The sequence below is a fragment of the Cnephaeus nilssonii genome (genome assembly GCF_951640355.1).
Source record: "Cnephaeus nilssonii genome assembly, chromosome: 1".
Classification (NCBI taxonomy): Eukaryota; Metazoa; Chordata; class Mammalia; order Chiroptera; family Vespertilionidae; genus Cnephaeus; species Cnephaeus nilssonii.
This window is the reverse complement of record NC_137072.1, coordinates 26,390,537-26,407,691: the sequence shown is the minus strand read 5'-3', so window position 1 is coordinate 26,407,691 and position 17,155 is coordinate 26,390,537. Positions and strand designations below refer to the sequence as shown.

Genomic DNA, 17,155 nt, shown 5'->3' with positions numbered 1-17,155 from the left:
ATATAATTCACTTAGCATTTTTTAAATCCACACTTAAAGCATTTTCTGGGTCTAAAAATTCACTGAAATGAATATATAGAAAATGGAACTTGTTAAAAAAGATCATGTAGGAGACCTGACGGGAGTCATTTTTGATTATCAACTAAAAGAATGGGGACAAAGAATCTATATATATATATATATAAGCCTAAGGGACCGAACTACCGAACAATCGGTTGCTATGACACGCACTGACCACCAGGGGACAGATGCTCAACACAGGAGCTGCCCCCTGGTTGTCAGTGTGCTCCCACTGCGGGAGCACCGCTCAGCTGACCAACGGGCACCAGAGCATCAGCAGCCCGACATCCCCTGAGGGGTCCCGGATTGCGAGAGAGCGCAGGCCAGGTTGAGGGACCCCACCAGTGCACAAATCCGTGCAGCGGGCTTCTAGTGATATATAATTTTGTGTGAAGTATGGCAAAAGGAATGTTAACACAGAGATAAAATGTAAGAGCATGTCATATAATTCAAGTCAAAATTTAAAGTTGGGTAAAGACTTCCTATCCCTCATTTTTTTTTAAAGAAAAAACACACAAGACAGATATTTGGAAACACTGCAATCTGTCACTTAAAGATAAATTATGCCTTTTTACTGGCTCAGTATTGATACATTTATGGATATCCTACTAAAAGGAATAATTATTTTTGAAATCAAAAGATCTGAATTAAAATTTGATTCTGTTAATAACAAGCCATGTCAATACTGTAGCTCTGGGCAAGTCACAATCTCCCCTAAACACTGGCTTCGCCATCTTTAAAAAGTGGCCAATGAACTCTCCTTCCCCACATTGACAGAACTGAGATAAAGTCTACGAAACCACTTTGTAAATTATCATCGTTTGTATACAAATTGAGATACTTATAATTCTATCTAGCTTAAAAGTAACTTCAAAAAGATTCATTATCAATTGATAAATTCAATTTTGTACAATACAAGTGGCAGAGTTTATAATCCCATACCATTCACTGCTCTCTTAACCTAACATATCACGGCACTTTGCAACCATTTCACAGAATAACAGTTACGTCTTTGGAATATGCATCTTCATTAATTCTAATCCAGAGAGCCTTTTTTCCATAAAATGCTATTTCTTTATATAGACTAATTTATACTTTACTGTGACCTAGCGTAAAACAAAAGCAGCAAATGGTGTTTCCCTCGGTTAACCTGGCACCGTTATTACAGATCATGACATGAGTTCTATGCCCAGGTCCCAGTCTAACCAGCCGTGGGACCTCAGCAGGTTACTCAACCTCTCAGAGCCTCTCCTCCTCCTCCCTGGGCTCCTCTCAGAGGACCTGCACCCACTTCTCCCTGTGGACCACAAGCCCTTGTGCAGGCGCCCCCGCCACACCCAGGCCTGACCGCAGTTTTCTCTGAAGGCTCCAGCAGGTGCATCTCAGCCAGGGTCAGTCCCTACTTCTCAAAGGCAGAGACAGAGACGAAGAATATGCTGAAATAACAAGGAGGTGAGTTACTGGAAGCGCAACTGTTATGGAGCAAACATGCACCCAATGCTTCCTGCCAGCTGGCCATGGGGCTCCTGGAGCCAGCGATTCCCGTATTAGAAGACTGGGTCCAGAAATAAAATCAGGGTTTGCAAACTCAACTGTACACAGTGGCCAGTGAAATTAATGCAGTAAGAGGAGCAAAAGAAACAATAATGTGAGGAAGGGGGCTAGACTACTAGCATTTTCAGAAGAGTCTCAAGGCGACATTTTTTTTTAAATACATTTTTATTGATTTCAGAGAGGAAGGGAGAGGGAGAGATAGAAACATCAATGATGAGAGAGAATCATTGACCGCTGCCTCCTGCACACCACTTGCTGTGAATCAAGCCCATAACCCAGGCATATGCCTTGAAAGGAATCGAACCATGACCTTCTGGTTCACAGGTTGACACTCAACACTGAGCCACTCTGGTCAAGCTTTAAGGGACATTCTTGACATTTGCTAGAAGAGAGCTTGAAATGAGACTATGTTTATCGTATAATCTTACACTTGTGCATCACTATTTAGACATGGCCAGTAGCACTCCAAACTGAATTTTATAAATCCTACAATTGTCCAGTGAATAAAAGGATGTCATGCCATATTTTTTATATATTAAAACTTTGACTTTAAATTTAAAAAATATATACAAAACACTGTATAACCCTGTTACGTAATTTCTTCATTTTCATTTTACCAGGAATTGTAAACAATCAAAGTGACTCAGTTGAGGTTCTGGTGACCTAGAAATTGTACCCCAGTTGGGAAGAGGCCAGCTGCTATCAGCTACAGTCAGGGATTAACATGTGAGTAGGTGACTTGCTCAAGGTCATCCATCTTGCAATACGTAGAGAAAGGATGCCACATACTTCATTCAACTATGCTGCCCACATTTTGACTTCATCCACAAGACTAAGATGGACACATCAACAAAACTAAGGAGGCCCTGGCCGGTCATGGGTTCAACTCCCAGTCTAGGGCAAGTACCAGGGTTGCAGGTTCGATTCCCAGCCTAGGTCAGGGCACATGTGGGAGGCAACCAGTCCATGTGTGTCTCACATTGATGTTTCTCTCTATCTCTCTCTCACCCTTCCTTCCAATCTAAAAAAAAATCAATGGGAAAAATATCCTCCAGTGAGGACTAACAAAAAAAAAAAAGGAATAGAAAAGATGGCCAATTCAGTAGTGCTACTACTCAACCTAATTAGACAAATATGATCCAGCTCTACCTTTCACAAGTAGCTGGATTTAGGCAGAGAAAACGAATTCTGGTAATATAAAGATGGCTTGGTGCTGTACACCTGAGACTAATATAAAATAATACTGAATGTAAATTGTAATTGAAAAATAAAATTATAAATAAATAAATATGCCTTGGGTGATGGCAGGTAATTTCTAAAATGGAGAATCTAGACTAAAAAAAAAAAACACCCTCTTTTTTAACTTCTTATTATGCCTGATTATTCTGGAGGTGGTTAATAACTGCCATTACATTTTTTTCTTAAGACTTAAGAGATTCCAGGTGGTAGCTAAACTTGCCCAACTCCAGAACAGTCAGACTTCACAGTGAATCTTTAGTGGTTTTAATTTGTAACAATATAAGACAGATTTAGAAAAATGGATTTATATAGTATGCTTTAAACATGAAGCAAATTACTAGTATGTAGACAAATGACAAAAGGACTATGTGTATGCACACATCAGTCATATTAAAAAATGAAAAGAATTAGTTCAGAACAGTGATTATCCTGAGAAATTCTGGGAGAACAAAATTATCAATGAAATGAGCACTGTCACAAAAGGTAACATAAGACGCTGACAAATTAAATAACTGGGAAACAAAGCTGTCACTTGTGGAGATCTGAACATGGTTTAACAAGTGAGTCTAATCAGTGCAAGCAAGACATATTCCATACTTAGGGACAAGTTCCTGGTCACACAAAGGATGTCAAAAAGTAAAGAAGGAAACCACTAAATGAAGCAAGCAACCAATGGTCCAATCAGAAGGTAACTACAGAACTTTCTAGGGAGAAGAACCAGCTGATCTGCTCCCAGCCTCAATATAAAACTCACAAAAAAGCATAGACTAGGAAATTTAGTTTCTAGTTCATTTATGAAATTAAAAGAGTAACATTAAATTTGTGATGAGGGAATTGAAAGGATGGCAGTGAAACCCACCTTTTGGGACCTCGTGTTCGCCCTGAGCATTCCCCATGTGGAGCTGCTCCCCATCTGACCTTCACTCTCTTCTTGCCCCGTCTTCCCATTCCTAGCTCTTCTGTCACCTCCAATGAGTCTTCTCAGCTTTCACACAAGAAGCTAACTCACAGCTTCTCTTTTATCTGTGTGATAAACCGACCAATCAAAGTGTGTGACAGAGACTGGCTCTTGGACCTTCTAGGTCAATCTTTCTCACCAGGTGCTCAGCCACTAACTGCATTTCTCTACTGTCAAAGGTGTGGGACTCTGAGCAACCTCTAGGCTTAGACTGTTTTAGAAGAGCCCAGGAGTTTCAGAAAGCCAGCCTCTAAATACAGCCTAATAGTATAAAAATCCTGTGTGTATGCACCTACACACACATGCACCAATGTACATGTTCATTTACTTAATATTTACTGAGCATTTTTATTTAATCTTGCCATGAGGCAAAGTTCTTTACATAGTATTCTTTTAATCCTACAAAAAAAAAAAAAAAAACTATGAGAAGGGGCTATTACTACCCTCATTTTACACGAGACAACTATGAGAAGGTAAAATAACTTATCCACAGACACAGAGCCTAAACTTGGGATAAAGAGTAAGATTTGAGCCCAAGCCTCTATGATGAGTCAAACCTCTACAATCTACTGTATACATTATAATGTGTTAAAACATCTGGATATACAGATCTTGTAACAAAGAAACACACACATGAAACCTATATATTCATGTTGACCAATGTCATCCAAATCCATTTCATTTAAAAAAACACCTGTGTTTAAACACCTGGATAAGATAACTGGGAATCAATTGACAGAATGACAATAATACAAGAGACAATAAGACATTTTAAATCATAAATTTGAAGACCAAAAAGCGAATACTCATTTCCTTCTTGCTCGCCTCCAAGAGAAAGTACTTTCCTTTAGCTTCTTAACAACCATAAAGAAAAGGATTAAGAAGTATAATAGGAAGAAATTTAGACTGGTATATCCACTCTTTGTTAATTCTGTTTATTCTACAGAATACAATTGGAGGGAAATTCTCAATTCATGACATCACTTACTCTCTGAATGTATTAATATTTTTTTCCACCCTTGAAAGCTAGAAAGAATGCATATGCTCCTCATATTTCTGTAATAAAAGCTGCCATTGACTACTGACACCGTGCTTAGGACACTAGGCCCACTGGCCCCAGGTGCCTGTAGCCCTCCCATGCACTGCTCCAACTCGTGTAGATAAGGCTCTGATATCTAAAGCACCTGCTCCATTGCATGCCTAGCCGACCTACGCCATTTCCTTCTCCAAGGGCGAACACCTGCAGAAGAAGAGGTCCCATGACTGCAGAAGCCACAAAAGCAGTAATGATTCCTTCCAGAGCAAGCAACTGAACCCTGGAGAGCTTAAGGAAGAGATCAGGCAAAACACATTTCATATCTTCATCTCACAGGACAACTGTCTCGTGTGTAAGAAAATACAGATGTGGGACAGAGGAATGCCCACAGAGCTACCAGCTCTGACATCACCGTTAGGCTGTCTCTTCTGAGGCTTCATCTACTCTGAGGCTAGGTGGGGATGCCTGCCTTTCCTTCCTGCCCCACCAATGCCTTTTCTCCATTCAGCTAATTAAAAGTGGGTGAAACTCCAGTTGGGCGTGTTGCTGCTTTTTCGGAGGAAGAGACTGGCTGTGAGCTGAAAACACTGGTCCCAAAAGAGACACTGGATTTAGGCAGACTCAGGAAATGTCAGTTGTGTCTATGTCACTCCTTCGCTGGCACAGTTATCTACACACGTTGGGAAAAGCAGTTTTCCTATGAAGCACAAGCGTCCCACTGCACTAGCACTGGAGCCGTCGTGGGGCCTCCAGGGGGAGCGACAGTCCCTGGCCTGGCACAGATGCCTGCCTGGGAGCCAGCCTGGCCCAGTCAGGTACCCGGCCCTTCTGGATTCAGGGCTGAGGAAGCACAGTGCTGCACGGACCAATCCTCCAACCTCTACAGTCACATCCGAGCAATCACATCCAACCTGTGGCATTGCAGACTGCTGATAATGCCCCAAATGACCTATGCAGCCAGACCTCTCCTATGAACTCCAGATTCTAATGTCCAATTGCTTCTCGATTAAAAATCCAAAAGGCATCTCAGACTTGACACCCAAACTCTGCCCATGACTAACTCCTCTCCTCTCCCCATCTCCTAATCTACCCTTCCCATGATGTTCTCCATCCTTTCCATTGCCCAGGTCCAATTCCTCACAGGCAATCCTCACTCTTACACCCCTCACCTAAATCGTCACCAATTCCTGTCAGTCCTGCCTTAGAGACAGGCCCAGAATCTGACCATTACTGCCAGCTGGATGAATGCAGAGGGTGGCATTCCTCTGGAGGCTTCAGGGGGAAATCCATTCTCGTGGCTTCTGCAGCTTCTGAAGGCTGCCTGCATTTCTTGGCTCATGGCCCCTTCCATGCATGACTTCACCCTCGTGATTCTGTCATCACATCTACTTTGTACTCTCTCTTACCCCCCTGCTTCCCTCTTCTAAGGACCCTATCACTATACTGGGCTTACCTGGGTAATGCAGAATAATATCCCCATCTCAAGATTCTAAATCGCATCCATACAGTCCTTTTACCATGTGAGGTAACATATCCCCAGGTTCTGGTGATTAGGACGAGGGCATCTTTGGGCCATTATTCATGCTCCTGCGCTATCTCACCCTGAGTAAAGGCCAAAGTCCTTACAATGCACAGAAGTTCCCACAGGATGTAGTCCCCACTTCCTATCTAAGCTCATCTCTCCCAACTCTCCCCTCTGATCACTCGGTCCCAGCTACACTAATCCTGATGTTATCCCTCAACATATAAGCCCACCTCATTCCCTGGCACTTGGCTATTCCCTCAGCCAGAGAAGCTCCCTCCCTAAGGTCTCTGCTTAAAAGACACCATCATAGTAGTGAAGCTTTCCCTGCTGACTCTGTAATAGAGCAACACCCCCCTACCCCCAATATGGACATTCCCTCCCATGCTGGTTTTTCTTCCTAGAGCACTTATATCTGATATGCTAGCCATCAATCCTCCATTCATCCTCCCCAACTAGAATGCCACAAGGCATGCTTCGTCTCTTGTTGTATCTCCAGAAAATAAAACATGAACAGTTGCTAAATATGTGAATTTTACTTTATTCAAAAAGTAAGTTCCTTGGAGACAAGACCTGGCCTAAAGTAGGAACTCAGTAAATGTATGAGAATGAATAAATGGATGGGTAAATGATAGACCCAATTTATATCTAATTTTCAATGGATAAACTGGACTAACATCAAATCAAGTGAGTTACTGTGTAGGAATCGGACATAACAGTTAAAATAACTTACTCAGGGTTACACAACAAAAGGAAAGTAATAAAATTACATGTTAAACTACATTCAAGCCCCTGACTTTCTTTTGCTGTGTCCGTGCATATTCTTATATTTGACAGGTCAGAACCCAGTTGGGTTCCCTTGCTTGGCCCAAATACTCTAACCAACAAGGTTTCCAGTTAATAAACTCTGAACTTATTTTTAAAGGAAATTTCACAGAAATCTCCAAAGCACTTAACTTGCTTTTCAGATACATAAAAAATAAATATACAGGGGAGAGACCATTATCCACACTTTAAAATGCACCCAGAGCAAACCTGCAGCCAGTGGATGCTGGTGGGACAGATATAGGAAGGTTCAAGTACATCAGGCCCCGCACTGGCCCTTAGCCATATGAGCACCTTGAGCATCCAACACACAGACAGGCACTCCTGCTGTGGCTGGGTGTTCACTGGGGAAAGAACGACAGCGACAGTGCAACTGGCGTGGAGTGGAAAAGGGGAATAGCAATTTGTTTCCCAGAGGCCATCTCATCAGCATTTTGCAGGTTTGCCCTAGCCCCGCTGCTCGCTGCTCGCATACCAGCCCAGTCGGCCATGTGACTGGCCATATCGTGTCATCTGTCCCCCTGCCATGGCCTGGGGCAGCGAACAGTGCCGCATCGTATTCACACTCGGAAACCGTTTTCTAGGAATCCTTCTACTGGCACAAATGGGAAGGAGGACCACACGTAGGGTAGGAATGTGGACCTGGCGGACAGTCATTCAGAGTTCAGATCACACCTCTGTGACTCACTGTGCCCCTAGGAACGTGTCACCTATCCTCTCCAAGCCTGTCTCCTCACCTCTAAAAAGTCAGCTTACTATGCTTATGACAATGACAGGAGAGAACACATGCTGTCTAGTGATATTATTATATCACTATTTATTATACTTGACTTTTTAAAAAAATCAGTGTTTAAAAATAAATAATACATCTGTTTTCATCTTGAGGTTATATTTGTAACAGAAACTCCCAGGGGTTTATCATTTATTTCCAGCTAAGTGTTTACCTATAATTAGGGAAAACTGCCACCAGGCAGATGTTAAGATTAAGCTTTCCTAGATATGGCTCACACAAAAAAATAAAGATATTTAAAGACTGTCTCCTTAATTCCGCTGCTGAATAAAAAACATGTAAGTTGTTATCAGAGAGCTTAACAGAAATGTTAGACAAATATGATAACATGCATTATTTAAATAGGATAAGCAATGTAAGATTTTAAGATATAAATACATAGGTATGTGTAGGTTCAACTAGATTTTTTCTAACAAATTATTATCTGATATAAATAACTGATTAATCTAATGCCCTACACTGCCTCACTGCTTGGCAAATGAAGTAGATAAAACAACAAAATACACTTTGTTTTTCATTTCTCCTAATAGACAAGGTAAGGTAAGAGGCCACAGGGGCCACTTGAGTGACCAGGCAGAGTAGTAAGACTAATCAAGGATGCACCAAGTAAGCTTTACCAAGTTAGACAAGAACTAGTCTCCTGCAGGGAAATTCTCATTTCACAGGTTGGGAGGGAGCAGGTACTCCTATTGTACAAAAGCTTGCCTGGTATTACCAAGGCTAACACCTGTGGTTACCAGTCACTGTATAGAATCTTCCTTTTGAAAGAAGTTTTCTGCCTTAAAACATTTGTTTCAGGCCAGTGTGGCTCAGTGGTTGAACTTTGACCCATGAACCAGGAGGTCAAAGTTCAATTCCAGTCAAGAGCACATGCCCAGGTTGTGGGCTCACTCCCAAGTGTGGGATGTGCAGGAGGCAGCTGATCAATGATTCTCTCTCTCATCATTGATGTTTCTTTCTCTCTCCCTCTCCCTTCCTCTCTCCGAAATCAATAAAAATATGTATTTTTTAAACAGTTTGCAAGGACATTTTCCTGATCCTGTAGCCTGCTTCTAAAGTGAGACTGGACTACTTGTAACTCAGAGAAGGGGAGGTACTCAGAAGCAGCACAACTCTCTCTAGACCTTTTACACTGACAAAGGAGCTCAAGGATATGGGAAAAGAGGGGATAAAACTTTCCATTTGTTCCATGGAAGCATGTGAATGCTTTTCCTTTAGACCAGTGCTGCCCAACAGAACTTCCTGTGCTGATGGAAGTGTTCTCTATCTGCATTTTCCACACGTGGCTACTGAACACTTGATATGTGGCTCGTGGCTTGCATGCTGAACAGAAGTCAGACTGCCTGCTCACAGCCTTTCCAAACCTTGCTAGCCTATCCGAGGGTCTCACTTCATTAATCATTCAGGACATATTCCTGAGCACATGCCCCATGTACACAGTAAGCAAGGGAGAACAAATATAGAAGCCCCTGCTCTGAGTGAGCTTACATTGGATTAAGTGTGTTTTTTAAAATGATGGTATTTGGGGGCAGAAAAGCAAAGTCTTAGTTTGAGAAACAACGCAGTTGGATATATAGAAGAAATGAGAGGATACCGAGGGTGTGCATAAGCAAAGTGAACTCATGAGCGTTTTCTGGAAGAGTAGCGTAGCCTAGTAAGAGAAGAACAGCTTTGGATGTTATTTCCGAGGAAGGTAAGAAGCCACAGGGGCCACTTGAGTGACCAGGCAGAGTAGTAAGATTCAGCTGCCAACGGGAAACGGGATAGGACAGAGAAATTCCCAGCTAGAACACATTTCAAATTCCCACTGGAGGTGGAATCAGGAGAAAAACAAATTCATGACTGGAAAAGGTATTCAAGCAGCTGTAAGAAACACAACTATCTGGTAAGTTTTCAAGAAATTAAAATTTAAAAATACAGGATTAAAAAAAGTAAGAGTGTTGGTTTGATTAAAAAAACAAAACCCATCCCCAGCTAGTAAAGGAGGAGCCATAGATAAGAGGATCTCCAGGGATCTGGGCTCTTTTCACTGCAGGAGGCAGGCAGCTGGGCTGGGTCATCTCTCATCAGCCATTTCTGAGACACTGCAGCAGCACCACTGAATGCAGAGCCAGGGCAGGTCAAACCTGGCACAGCTGACTGCTGGTCAATGACAAATGCCAGTAAATGGTCAGAACTGGGTGCCTCGGTGGAGGAGGGAGGGTTGTTCAGAATTGTTGCATTTGGGTAATCAGTATTAATTAAATCCAGAATTAAGCTCATTCATCAGCAACCTTACCTAGTTCTGGGGGCAGAACAGTCAGGCGGTTCCCCTGAATGTGGAGCTCCTTAAGCTGAGTAAGCTCCCCGATTTCCTTAGGCAGCGAGATCAGGTCGTTATCCCTAAGGCTGAGCTAAATACAAGAAAACAAGCAGTTGTCAAAACAATTTCACATAAATTCCCTTAAAGAGGCGTTCAACATAAACTCTGTCCTCTTCCATGCCCTCTCTTCTTTAAGCCTCTATCCTTTCAATTTATTTACAAGTGACTACAGATGAACAAGAAACAGTACCGAGAGTAGTGGTTTATTCCTGTAGAACAAACCCCACTCCTGCTCAAATTGACTTGATTCTACTCCTACAGAGGCTGCAGAAGTGAATTGATTTTCTCAGAATTTAGATAAATTACTTACTATCTGCAACTTTGTGAGCTTCCCAATATCTGGCGGCAGGATTTCAAAATCGTTGTCACTTAGATAGAGTGCACGCAGGGTGGCTGCAAATTAAACAGCAATATATAAACAGGGTGACATGGAACCCAACCATTGGAGGTCTGATCAATACAAGGGCGTCAGCTTTGATTAATAACCCTGGCTTGGTGAGAAGCCTGTGACATACCTAGGGCTCACAATAATAACAAGCAGGTCAAACTTAGATTTACTGGCTTATTGTGGGGCTGGTGTGTTCAGGAAAACATCTATATCCAAGAGGACTGACACAATTAACAATTGTAGGCACCAGTAGTTTTTGGCACAAAATGTCAATATACCATAAGAAAAGATAGCTATTTTTCTCCTATTACTTCTGATTCACATTTCTTACCCCATTTGCATCCAAAGTAAAACAAAGAAAACCACTGTGTCACTTATATCAATACTTAAGGCAAAAGGGCTCTTTCATGTAAAGAGAACTATCTATATATATAAAAGCCTAAGCAACCATTACAACCAGTCGACCGAATGACTGGTCACTATGACGACACACTGACCACCAGAAGGCAGACACTCAACACAGGAGCTGCCCCCCTGGTGGTCAGTGCACTCCCACAGTCAACCTCCCGCAGCCAGCCAACCTCCCGCAGTCCCTCCCCCTGGCCGGCTGGCCCTGATCGGGACTGGACAATACGGCCCCAATTGGCCCCAATCACCAGCCAGGCCGAGGGACCCCACCCGTGCACAAATTCGTACACCAGGCCTCTAGTGTTAAAAATAAATCAATGCGGCTCTTTGGCCCCTTGAGTGTGGCTCTTCCACAAAATACCACGGCCTGGGCGAGTCTATTTTGAAGAAGTGGCGTTAGAAGAAGTTTAAGTTTAAAAAATTTGGCTCTCAAAAGAAATTTCAATCGTTGTACTGTTGATATTTGGCTCTGTTGACTAATGAGTTTGCCGACCACTGGTCTAGGGCAATAAGAGCACTTTTTAAAAGGATTAAACAATAATCATGGCTGGAAATTTTAAAAATTCTGTCAGTGGTTTATTGATAGATATTTTTATAAATAAGTTATCAGAATATCTTTGGGCAAATATCCTACAAAAAGTTACCTGCAACACATATATTATTACATTTTTGCATGTTCTTTAAAAAAAGAAACTCAAACTCCTTAGCTAAATATCTCATTTAGATATATAATCTCTATTAGAAAGTTAATATGACATTATTAAAGTCCACTTCAGTGCAATGGTGTCAGATAACTAAACACTGAGTGGCCAGATTATTATGATCTCTGACCGCATAATAATCTGGCCACTCAGTATATATATATTAGAGGCCTGGTGCATGAATTCGTGCATGGGTGGGGTCCGGCCAGCCTGACCAGGGGGATGGAACATGGGTGGTTGGCCGGCCTGCCTGCTGGTCTAACTCCTGGTCGAGGGAACAATTTGCATATTAGCCTTTTATTATATAGGATATACACTGAGTGGCCAGATTATTATGTGTTCAGAGATCATAATAATCTGGCCACTCAGTGTATTTCAAGTACACATACTGTTGAGCTATGAAAGAAAATTCAAAAGGAATCTGTAAAGAAAAAAATCTATATGCCCAATTTGTCTTGGAGTTTGGGCCTTGGCAAGTAAATATCTTTTTTAGAACGCAAAGTACCATTTTAAGGAGAATTATAGAAGTAGAAGTTTCTTACTCAGGTAAAAGAAGTTTCCAGGAAGGGAATTTTCATTCAAGTTGTTGTAAGTCAAATCAAGGACCTCAAGAGCTGGGAGAGAGCCAAATCCTCGAGGCAAAGTGTTTAGTCTATTCATGCTGTGGGTGGAGAAAAAAACAAGACATCACATATAAAACGTATGTTTAGCAGAATACTCAGATCACCTATGTCACAAGCCTAAGAGCCATATGTGAGGGGCTGAAAGCTTAAAAGAGGCCATAGTTCTATGATCACTATGTTATTTAATGAGCCTAGTATTTTTAGTCCAGGCCGTGAAATATTTGAAAATGTCTTCGTTGTCATTTTCTCCAATGGTGATGTTCAATCATTGTTTTACACAGAAAATTAAATCTTCACAAAAATATCTGTCTTCTACAGAAAACTTCCTTATGGATGTAGCAATAACACCTCAAAAGAGACACAGTAAGCTTTGTAGTTTTCAGACTTGACTTTATTTCACTTATTTCTCCTAAGCGGGGAGGCGGGGTGGGAGGGGTGGGGGAGAGGATCACTTTTTTGTTCTGCAGCTTCTAACATTCAAACAGATGTCCAATTAGAATGGTGGTTACAAGGGACTGAGGGAGGGAAAATGGGGAGCAGTTGTTTCATGGGTGTAGAGTTTCAGTTTTGCATGATGAGAAACTTCTGGAGATTGACTGCACAACAGTGTGAATAGACTTAACACAACTGAATCATACACTTAAAATGGTTAAGATGCTAAATTTTATGGTATGTGTATTTTACTACAATTGAAAATAAAAAAACATATATATATATATATATAAAATCTCCAATGAAATGTAAGGAAATTTTTTTCTATTACTCTCTTTTATCATTTTTTTTCACGCAGTTAAAAACTTTTATCATTATTTTTCTTAACACAGTTCTGAACTTTGTGCACAGTTAAAAGTGATTTTAAAATCTTTTTTTTTAATCTAATACAGACTGGCAGATGTGGAAAGGTGGGCGGAACTGTGACACTACAAATAATTCTAGACATCCATCCTTCTCATATGAGCTACTATCCTGACCACACCCACCAACCAGGCCTCGAAAGAAAGAGTGACCACCTCTGAATGCGTAGCAAAGTCCTAGGTTAACTTTACATTTAACAAAATAACCTCCATGAATTCACAATTTGTGAAGCACATTTATATCATGTATTTCACCTGAATCACCAAAACTATCGTGTAATATAGGCAGGACAGCACTTATAATCATCTCTGTAATGTTGAGATGGGGAAATAGGCTGAGAGAGGTTAAGGACCAAGGACTTTTGACTCAGCTGTCTGAGAGCACCCAGCACCTCATGGAAGACAAGGCACTCCTAATCATTAGACTCCGATGCAACTGAAGAAAAAGCCCGAAATAGTGGGAAGTGTACAGAAGTATACCTAAAGTCGGCGATTTTCAAACTTTTTCATCTCACGGCACACAAACTAATTACCAAAATTATGCAGCCCACCAGAAGAAATATTTTTTGTCGATCCGACAAAAAAAGAATAGTCATAAATTTTATTCATTCACACCTGATGGCTATTGTTGTGTTGGCTGTTGTTATTTTGACAATCTAGGGCCGTGGTCAGCAAACTGCGGCTATTTGGCCCCTTGAGTGTGGCTCTTCCACAAAATACCATGGCCTGGGCGAGTCTATTTTGAAGAAGTGGCGTTAGAAGAAGTTTAAGTTTAAAAAATTTGGCTCTCAAAAGAAATTTCAATCGTTGTACTGTTGATATTTGGCTCTGTTGACTAATGCGTTTGCCGACCACTGATCTAGGGGAAAGAGCTCAGTGCCCTGACTAGCAGGTATTGCATGTTTTAAAAATTCCTGTGGCACACCAGGCGAAAATCGCTGCCTTGGAAGCCAGGGGCATCTCACTGAAGAGAGTCCCCATCCCATCTCCTCATATAGTGAGCCTGAATCTACTAAACTGCAGGTTTTCTTTCTCTTTGAGCAGTAAACCAATCCCCCGCAAAGGTCAGGAGCACAGCGGAGCCTGTACAGCTGACAGCAGTACGTGGCAGGAGTAGGCCCACTGACCTGGTGGGTGGAAAGGGAGCCCTGACTGAAATGACTCTGAAGGTCCAGAAGCGGTGCTGCCAATAGCCACAGCTGCAAACAATGCAAGAAGCCGTACGGATGCTGGCTGGTTCCCTGGACACCAGCACACACAGAACAACCAGAGAAAGTCTCTCTCTCTCTGCAGAATGACGGGGTGTGCAGGAGCCTTCCCCCACGGTGGGCGCTTACATCTACCTCCATCTACGTGGGTGGGACGTGTGTCCTCAGGGTCCCCTCCGAGCACTGCCACTCCAGATGTCCAGGAGAGGTTACAGTAGGGGCAGTGGAAGAACAGATCTAGGTTTGAAGTCCAGGTCTAGCACCTGCTTCAATAACTTGGAGAAGTTATTTAGCCTCTCTGAGACCCAATTCCTCTTCATCTGTAAAATAAGGCTAGCAATACCTTCCCGGCAGGATCGCCAGGAGGATGAGAGAAAACACATGAAGCACTTAAAACAATCCGTGGCTCGTAAGTGGGTTCTCAGAAATGACAGCTATAACTACAACTGTATTTCAGGAGGAGGTCTGAGAGGAATTCTGACTCAGCCCCAAAAAGGCAAGCTCACCTTAGGAGAAGATCACGGTAGAAACCTCAACTATCAAGGGTGGTTTTTCTATTTGCACCAAACTAGCTTACCCTAAGTCACTCCAAGGTTGTGGCTCAACCATGCCAAGTGGCATCGATACTATGTTTGCACGTGGACATTTTCCAAATGCAAACATAGAATGTACTGGAAACAGGAAAATGCCTGCACGTGACGGAGACACTTACAAGATCAGATTTATTTTTTTTTCTCTTCCTCAAAAGCCACCGGAAAGCCCATACTAATGATTCCCTTTTGGAACATTAGGATCTCTGGAGGTTCTCCTGAGCTCCTCTTAATTCAATAAAACCTTCCTAGCTGAAGGCAAGACTCTTTCTCACCTCCACAGTGACCTGTTCATACACTGAGCAGGAAATATAAACATCAAAAATCCAAATCCATGAACACTCAGCGCTGTGCTTGGTGAGAACTCCTAACTGTTGATGAGATGAGCTCCAGCCCCTCACAGTGGGGAGTTATACCAGAACAGCTGGCCACGGTCCTCTCGAAATGAGATCATCCTTGAAATAATTACTAACATGTACCCTTATGTGGCTTTACATTTTTTGGAAAATAACTCATAAAGTGAGGCACATTTAAAGAATTAAGAACGTAACTCAACTTTCCTTTATTTATTCAGATGGCCTAAACATCCTTTCACCGGAATAAACAGCAAATACTATATAAACTTAAAAAGCAGAGTCTGGTTGAGTGTGCCATTCGGATTAGGCATGCATGTGGCCTAACTGTAGCATCTCAGTGTGTATATTTTCATTCAGGCTGCTTAGTCTAAGGAGTGTGCTCTATATAGCTTGCCTTAAACAGAACTATGCAAGTATAATACCGTATGCCATTGAGGACAGAAGTATTCTTTCTTGAAACTCATCTTAATTCCTTTCCCAGAGAAGAATTTAGTTCAAACTTTGATAACCCTATCTATGTAGCTAGATAATTAAATACAGAAAACTTAACACAATCAATAAAGCACTGAGAGCTGGAAATATGCAAACAGCTCCTAGGACAATAAAGAGGTGACTAAGATACATTCAAATAAAGAAGAACCTTTACAACTCCATCCTAAGGCACCTGGAACCCAGCCAAACAAATTCTGAGCTCAGGATCTTCCAAAACCTGGCTCCACCTGTGTTTCTATTTCAGCTGCCCACAGCAGATATCTAGGTATCATCCCATCTCGTCCATAACCGTCTTGCCAGTTTTACCTCCTCTGTATTTTTCACATACCATTCCTCCCCTGCCTCCGTTCACACTGCCCAAGTTCACCAGGAACGTTAATCTAGCATTCTCATGAGGCTTCTGACCTCAAGCCATTCCTCCCTGCAGCCTCTCTTCACACATCCTTCATACAAAAATCTGAACCCATATCTTTCCTGCCACTCCGCTGTGCAAAGTCCTCAATGTTCAGCGTGATAAAACTGGAGCGCCTTTATTTGACACACAGGCCCTTCATTAGCACATTGACTCCTTGCTGATGACTTATCTGTTTACCTTCATTAGCACATTGACTCCTTGCTGATGATTTATTTGTTTACAGCCTACTTCCCCAACTGTGATGGATGCCCCATATGGGCTGGATGGCCACTACCTACAACACAGCCTGGTACGGAAGCTCAAGAAATACTCATTAAATGAAGAGCAGAGACTCATGCTTCTCTTCTCTCCTCTTTCCATACCGCACCTTCCCTCACATTTCTTACTCAGCAACGCCAAACCACCTGCGATGCTCGGAACATGCAGGGCTCTGAGCTTTCAAACATGTCATTCTCACAATCGGAGATGTCTTCCCACTGCTTGGAGTCTGAGAAATTCCTTCTGATGCATCAAGTCTGGGCTCAAATACTACCCCTACAGGATCTCTTCCCCTGAGAATCTTCCCTGTAGACTACTGTGCCCCCTGCTCCCTCTCCCACTGCACTTCTAGAACCTGCCACACATCAGTGACCCAGCTGTACACTGTCACTGTTCGCTAACAGCCAGCTCTGCCCCTATTCTTACCGCCAGAGACTGTGATTTTCACCACTGGCCCCCAACACTAGCAAAGTTCTTGATGCAGAATAGGCACTTACATCGTCACAAAATAAATGA

The 17,155-nt window shown here is 42.2% G+C and overlaps 1 protein-coding gene across 1 annotated transcript in view; it reads right to left on the bottom strand.

Annotated features, from left to right (window-relative positions):
- Window positions 1-17,155, bottom strand: part of RSU1 (Ras suppressor protein 1) — a 184,576-nt gene that overhangs the window by 129,315 nt on the left and 38,106 nt on the right. Inside the window, exons 5-7 of the mRNA XM_079767374.1 lie at window positions 12,386-12,504; window positions 10,657-10,739; window positions 10,263-10,377 (exon numbers count right to left, since the gene is read on the bottom strand). Coding sequence (XP_079623500.1) covers window positions 10,263-10,377; window positions 10,657-10,739; window positions 12,386-12,504 — 317 coding nt within the window. The remainder of the gene's footprint in view (window positions 1-10,262; window positions 10,378-10,656; window positions 10,740-12,385; window positions 12,505-17,155) is intronic.